The sequence below is a fragment of the Lampris incognitus genome, chromosome 13 (genome assembly GCF_029633865.1).
Source record: "Lampris incognitus isolate fLamInc1 chromosome 13, fLamInc1.hap2, whole genome shotgun sequence".
In the NCBI taxonomy this organism is placed as follows: domain Eukaryota; kingdom Metazoa; phylum Chordata; class Actinopteri; order Lampriformes; family Lampridae; genus Lampris; species Lampris incognitus.
In genome coordinates, this window is record NC_079223.1 from 2,253,056 (window position 1) to 2,260,555 (window position 7,500).

Consider the following 7,500-nt stretch of genomic DNA (forward strand, 5'->3'; position numbering starts at 1 on the left):
ACTTTCACCAACCTAAACACCGAAACCTAGGCATTAAAAAATCCAAGCACATACTACTTCTTTCATGGCGAATAATGGAGGCGCAGAAACTCAGATTAACTGGAGCTGATTACACAGAATTACATCACAACAAACAAATACATGACAAGACACAAAATATATTTTTCTATGCTTTTTTTAATTGCTTGGACTTCAACAACTTCATGTTAGAGCGTCACTAATATACCAGAAGGGCATTCATTTTTTCCATCCCTGAAATAGTATGGGACCAACAGCAACAAATGTTAGTGCATCATTCATTAATTATAAAATATGGTTCATTTCAGCCTTGGATGAAGGAAAAAAACAATACGTAACCTCAACTTCATTAAATAAACAAGTGCATAGCTTGTAGTGTAGGCTATTATTTCAACAACAACAAAAAACACTACAGCCAAACAGAGCAGACCTGCAGTACAAGCAAGGGAAACATACAGCCTTATAAAGGCTGATAGTAACAATAAATGATAAATAAAAATAAACTATAGAAGGCAATTAGCCTTGACCTACGGCTTTACTACATACTGCTAAAGAACTTGTTAAAACGCAGCAGGAGTAGGCGCTGAAAGCGTGCTTCACTGAGCCGGTTTCTCTTTGGAGTGAGAACAAGACCCCCAAGACTGAAAAGTCTTTCCACTGGTGCACTGGATGGTGTTGCTGTGTTATAGCGGAGTGCCACTTTTTTAATTCGTGGAAACTTGTGCAGGCTTTCCATCACGGGATCAGATTCGAGATAGTCCACCACCTCTGTTTCCGCTGACATAGCTGCACTGGTTACATTGGCCTCTGCATCAAAGGAAAACAAGTCCTCCTCATTGGAGGCAGCAACAGGTGGATGAGGATGAGGCGTCAGGGCTGCTGGTTCTTCTGTAAAGGAGCGGCACTCCGTAATGAGCAGCAGCTTAATGTTGTCTTTTCTCGTTTCCTCTTTCAACCAGCGGAGCCTAAACTTGGGGAGCGAGACAGCAGCCAGCAAAGCCTCCCTGCAGTCAAGAGTTGTTGCAAACCGACTTTTGATTGCGGTCACAATGATGTCTGGCAGTCCACTGGTCATCTGCGATAGGTCATGTTTAAGTGTGAGGGTTTTGGCCATAAGACAACATTAAGCTGCTGGTTAGAGCCTGTTTGTGCTGTCCTCTGAAGGGGGTAGTACACACCGGTGTAGGAAATCTTCAATTTCTTAGCAATTTCTCGCATGGAATAGCCTTCATTTCTAAGAACAAGAATAGACTGTCGAGTTTCAGATGAAAGTTCTCTTTTTCTGGCCATTTTGAGCGTTTAATTGACCCCACAAATGTGATGCTCCAGAAACTCAATCTGCTCAAAGAAGTGCCCATCCAACCAATCCAACTTGTGGGAGCTGCTTCTGGAAGCGTGGGGTGCAATTTCTCCAGATTACCTCAACAAATTAACAGCTAGAATGCCAAAGGTCTGCAATGCTGTAATTGCTGCAAATGGAGGATTCTTTGACGAAAGCAAAGTTTGATGTAAAAAAAATCTTATTTCAAATACAAATCATTATTTCTAACCTTGTCAATGTCTAAATAAATAAATAATGCAGGGCGGCACGGTGGCGCAGTGGATAGCGTGGTTGCCTCATAGCAAGAAGGTCCTGGGTTCGAGCCCCGGGGTAGTCCAACCTTGGGGGTCGTCCAAGGTCGTCCTCTGTGTGGAGTTTACATGGTCTCCCTGTGTCTGCGTGGGGTTCCTCCCACAGTCCAAAGACTTGTAGGTCAGGTGAATTGGCCGTACTAAATTGTCCCTTGGTGTGTGTGTGTGTGTGTGTGTGTGTGTGTGTGTGTGTGTGTGTGTGTGTGTGTGTGTCGGCCCTCTGTGATGGTCTGGTGGCCTGTCCAAGGTGTCTCCCCGCCTGCCACCCAATAACTGCTGGGATAGGCTGCTGACCCTGAGAGCAGGGTAAGCTGTTCAGGTAATGGATGGATGGGTGGATGAATATATGAAAGAGATCTAAAAATATAAGCAGTAAAAAGTAACGTAAAGGTACCATTCATATACAAATGACAATATATACCTGTATGTGTGTGGGGGAGTGGCTGTCAGTGGGAGACGGGGGGGGGGCTGTTGATTAGTCCAACTGCAGCAGGGAAGACACTGTTCTTGTGGCGTAAGGTTGTGGTCTTGATGGACCTCAGCCTCCTGCCAGAGGGCTGAGTCTCAAAAGGTGGTGTCCGGGGTGGGCGGTGTCAGAAACAATCTCCCTTGCACGGCTCCGGAGCCTGGCCGTGTGCAGGTCCTGGAGAGATCGAAGGTGGCAGCTGATCACCTTCACTTCCGAGTGAATGATGCACTGCGTCCTGCCCTGATCCCTGATCCCTGATCCCTGATCCCTGGCGGTGGCAGCACCATACAATGGCAGCCGTGGTGGAGGAGGTTAGGATGGACTCAATGATGGAGGTGTAGAACTTCACGTTACTGTGCACTCTCTCCAGGTGCTTCTTCCGGTTGCTTGTGCTATTTCTAGCAGTAGCTAGCTCCTGATCGGCAATACAGAAAGTACACTTTTGGAAACGGATGATCTGCTGTGGCGCCCCCTAACGGGGGCAGCCGAAAGTAGTAGATGTTGAATCTGTCTGCAGAGCCCATGTGACGGCATGCAGCGCAGCATAACATAGCGTCTCCTAGTGGCAGGAGAACAGCAGTACAAAGTCGCGCAACAATGTAAAGAACCCTGAAACATGTCTTATGGGCCCTCAGTGTCTCCAGCCCAGCATTTACTGTCCCTTTAAGTCAGGTTGCAACTGAGTGGCCCAGTCTGACGTCGGTTTTTAGTTTCACTTGTAACAACGAAGTCGCCATAGTATATAAATAAGCCTGTGATTGATGGAGGGAGAAGCCAGCCACCCGATCTTTCTTTCTGAGTTAAATGCTATCTTTTGATAGCACGCATGTGAATATTGAAGCAGTAAATAACTCACGAGGAACCTATTGTTCATGAGAGGCTGACCGTCGACAGGCTGACTGTAGCGTGCCAACACTGGCCCGCCCGCCCGCCAGCCAGCCAGCCAGCCAGCCAGCCAGCCATCCTGCTCTAGTGGGGGATTTACTGCCTCGAACCTTGTAATGACAGGACAGCGCTGGAGTTATAGAGCAACATGCATGGGTGACTTACCCATGTTTGACTTAGCCCTGTTCCAGCCAGGGCTAAGTCAAACATGGGTAAGTCACCCATGTTTGACTTAGCCCTGTTCCAGCCAGGGCTAAGTCAAACATGGGTAAGTCACCCATGTTTGACTCAGCCCTGTTCCAGCCAAGGCTAAGTCAAACATGGGTAAGTCACCCATGTTTGACTTAGCCCTGTTCCAGCCAAGGCTAAGTCAAACATGGGTGACTTACCCATGTTTGACTCAGCCCTGTTCCAGCCAGAGCTAAGTCAAACATGGGTGACTTACCCATGTTTGACTCAGCCCTGTTCCAGCCAAGGCCTTGGTTGGAACAGGGCTAAGTCAAACATGGGTGACTTACCCATGTTTGACTCAGCCCTGTTCCAGCCAGGGCTAAGTCAAACATGGGTGACTTACCCATGTTTGACTCAGCCCTGTTCCAGCCAGGGCTAAGTCAAACATGGGTGACTTACCCATGTTTGACTTAGCCCTGTTCCAACCAAGGCCTTGGCTGGAACAGGGCTGAGTCAAACATGGGTGACTTACCCATGTTTGACTTAGCCCTGTTCCAGCCAAGGCCTTGGCTGAGCGGCTGAGCAGAGCGGGAGGCTGTTAGCAGCACATAACATGGCCGGTGGGGACTAACGGCCTCATGTTGCTCGTATTCCCCGGAGTGCGTTGGAAAACCGGGTGTATGGACAATAAGTCACACCCCAGGCACACCTTCATCACACAGCTATCTCCCTCTCTTTCTCTCACCCCTCTTCCTCGCTCTTTCTAGCTCATATTCTGTCCTTCACCATAACCACCACGTCTTGCTGCCACGCTGTTGTTGTGTCTGTCTTCTCCAACTCTGTTTCTGTCTTTCTCCTTCTCGCCGTCTCTCCCATCCCACTCCTTCCCTTTGTTGTGCTTCCTCCCCCCAAGCTCCTTCTTTCTCTTCCCGTTTGTTTCTTTCTGCCTCTCTTGCCGTCTCCGTGCCGCCAGCTGCATCTGTCTTTGTCTTTTCCGCTGCCTTTTGTCGACGTCAAGTCTTTCTCTCCCTCTATCTGTCTACCTGCCGCTCTCATTTTCTGTCGCTTTCTCTTGCAAAACTCCTCACTCCCTCTCCGTCTGTTCCTCTGTCTGTCTGACTCGGTCCGAGTTCTGGACAGTGCTGATGATATACAGTATGTTCCCCGCCTCATCACACACACAGCTGAGCTGGCAGAACCCTGACCATTCCTTTAGACCCTGTCTAAGTCGGCCATAAATCCTCTGTCCAGAAAAGCCAAAAAAAGGTATCGGTTCATAACATTCTTTGAGCTGCCTGTCGAGAACGGCTATGCAGAACGTGTTTTATGCCTTTCGAGACTGGAAATGATTTTGCACGGGCCACATTCATGGATGTTACGGCAGTCTGTGTGTCTCCCAGCAGATGCAGCTATGGCCACGGAGGACTCCTTCGATGAGAGGGGCTGTCACTGTGATGTTACTCTGGAGGACCTATCGGCTCCCCTCAAGGCTGTCATCAGGGCTGTCAGGTGGGTTCCTATTGGCTGATGGACTTAGATGGTTGTCAGATGTCCGTAGACCCCTTAAGTGTTGTCGTTCTGAGGTTCTTACACTAAATCTGCTTCCATTTTTCACCTGCGGTGAAAGTGAATAGGACTTTTGAATCAATTACTCTGCTTTTAAAAGTAGTGAGTAATACGAGTACAAATTATATCGTGGCAAAGCTGGGCTTCTCCGGCACAAAGACGTGGCCATAGATGGAGGTTGAGGTCTGATGAAGCCCATTTTTTTAGAAAGATAACACGATTTAAAAACACCAGAGGTGGAAAAAAAAACTAAAAACAAGGCATCTTGAATAATAATAATAATACTAATACATTTTATTTGTGGGCGCCTTTCAGAGCACTCAAGGACACCTTACACAACACAGTTAAAACCAGCAGCACTGTGTCAGACAGCATCACATCAAAACACAGCAGGGTAGACAATAAAAGTTAACACAACAGATAAGTATAAAATCATCATCTGCACAAAACCCAGTGAGGCGTGGATCAGACTGAATATGCTGGTCTGAAAAGGTGCGTTTTGAGATGGGATGTGAAGGTTGAAACAGAGTCAGTGTTCTGAAGGTCTTGTGGGAGAGAGGTCCATAGGTGGGGGGCAGAATGACTGAAGGCTCTAGACCCCATGGTAGTCCGGCGGGCCGATGGTGTCGTGAGTTGGAGAGCAGAAGAGGATCTGAGAGTGCGGGAGGGCGTGTGGATATGAAGGAGTTCAGAAAGACATGAAGGAGCCGGGTTATTAAGGGCCTTAAAGGTGAGGAGCAGGATCTTGAAGTCAATACGGTATTTAACAGGGGGCCAGTGGAGTTGCTGAAGAACAGGAGTGATACGATCTAGGGATGGAGTTCTGGTACTGATACGGGCAGCTGAATTCTGGACCAGCTGAAGCTTATGAAGACACTTGAGGGGAGACCAAAGAGGACAGAATTACAGTAGTCAATACGGGATGGAACCAGGGTGTGGGTCAGCATGGCGGGGCTTTTGGGAGTAAGTGATGGATAGAGATGATTAATATTGAGGAATATTAGGTGGAAGTATGCAGACCGAGTAACATTGTTGAATGTCTGTATTGGGGAGAGAACTACTCAAATCTGTGTTGTCCAGTTTCTGGTGTGTCTTCATTTGGTATGTGGACGCTATTTAATCTGCCCTGGGTTAATTAAACACTGGTCCACACCCCACTCCGCCACAGATGCATGAAAAAGTCATTACATATTTCAACATGTTGGTAAATATTTGAGAATTATTTCGCCATCAATCATGGTGCAGATGTTGCTTCGCCAGGTTAGGAGAGGGATTACTAGTAGTGTCATGCACGCACCAGCGGTATACGTCAGGGTCAAATACAGCTTATTCCAAACTAACAACTGCTCGTGATTTCTCAATGAAGCTTTAAAACTGATCAAAATACACCCCAACCAATCTAGAACTGCAGAAGAGAGCAATCCTCAACAGCAAAAGGAGTCAATATAACTCTAGACCCAGTCAAACGCAGTCGTTTTAACACCCCAATCTTATATTGGACTGAAACAGAGCCAGATCTAGGATCCTTTATCCAGGTATGAAATGTATTTCACATCTTAGAGGTCAGAATAAATATAGAATAATCAGGATAAATATGGAGCTAGCTACGTGGAAATTCACTTGATGGACAGCTGAATTGAAACGCATGAGCCTTAACATGGAGACGGTAAGGGTGGAGAGGAGTCTGCGTGCAGCCATGCAGCTGGTTAAAGCTTCAGCGTTGCTGTCTCTTTGAAAGGTGCCGAAAGGTTGTCGACTTGCTTTTACAATAGCTGATTAATGTAGCTGTCTGTACATTATGGGGCATTGTGCAAATCGTCGTCGGCGTCTCTCGTGTCCGAGGATCCATTCCAAGAGAATAAGGCATGTGCTGCTTGAAACGAAGAAGGCTCGACAGTCCAAGGTGAGAGTAGAAGAGGCTGGAACAGTGTGGACAGGGGGTAGCAGAGGGTGGACCCATTCCTGCGGCTCTCTGTTCTTGGCGGATTTTTCGGCGGCGGCGGCGGCGCTTTCCTTCCGCATGCGTTCATTGGTCTGTTTCAGCCTTGATGGAAGCAGCCAGCCAGGCAGCCAGCCAGCCAGCCAGCCAGCCAGCCAGGCAGGCAGGCAGGCAGGCAGGCAGGCAGGCAGCTCTCCAGTGCTCGTGATTTCCCGCTACTTTTCCCAGTTCTTAGGGTCGATGTTGAAGGTGATCAGCATTCCCTTGATACAGTCCTTGAAGCGTTTGGTTTTTTTTGGAAGCTTCTCGTTTTCTTTGACCTTCAGTCAGTTCGGAGTATAACATTTGTTTCGGGAGTCTGTCGTTTGGCATCATCTGGATGTGGCCAAGCCACCGCAGCTGGTGATGTTCAGTTGTCGTCTCGATGGAAAGGAGGTCGGCTCTTTCGAGAACTTAATTGTTCTCTGTCCAAAATGTGTACGTTGCTGTCCTGGAAGGAGTGTGTCTTCTCCTTTAGGTGTAGGTAGACTGCTGAGTCTTGTCCTGAGGAGTGTGGCCTTCTGTGTTGGACCATCCGTTTGTGTAGTGGTTGTTTGGTTCCTCCTATGTATAGGTCAGTGCAGTCCTCATGGCATTGGACAGCATACACCAGACTGCTTTTCCGGGTGTGTGGTACCGGTCTTTGGGATGAACCAGTCTTTGTGGGAGTGTGTTGCTGGGTTTGAAGTATACCGGGATGTGGTGTTTGTTGAAATTCTCCTGAGTTTCTCGGAGACCCCAGAAACATACGGGATGACTGTGCTCTTCCTTCTGTTCCTTT

General features: G+C 47.8%; 1 protein-coding gene across 1 annotated transcript in view; it reads left to right on the forward strand.

Annotated features, from left to right (window-relative positions):
- The window catches only part of LOC130123114 (potassium voltage-gated channel subfamily KQT member 5-like), a 43,057-nt gene that overhangs the window by 3,269 nt on the left and 32,288 nt on the right, over positions 1 to 7,500 (forward strand). Inside the window, exon 3 of the mRNA XM_056292239.1 lies at positions 4,576 to 4,684. Coding sequence (XP_056148214.1) covers positions 4,576 to 4,684 — 109 coding nt within the window. The remainder of the gene's footprint in view (positions 1 to 4,575; positions 4,685 to 7,500) is intronic.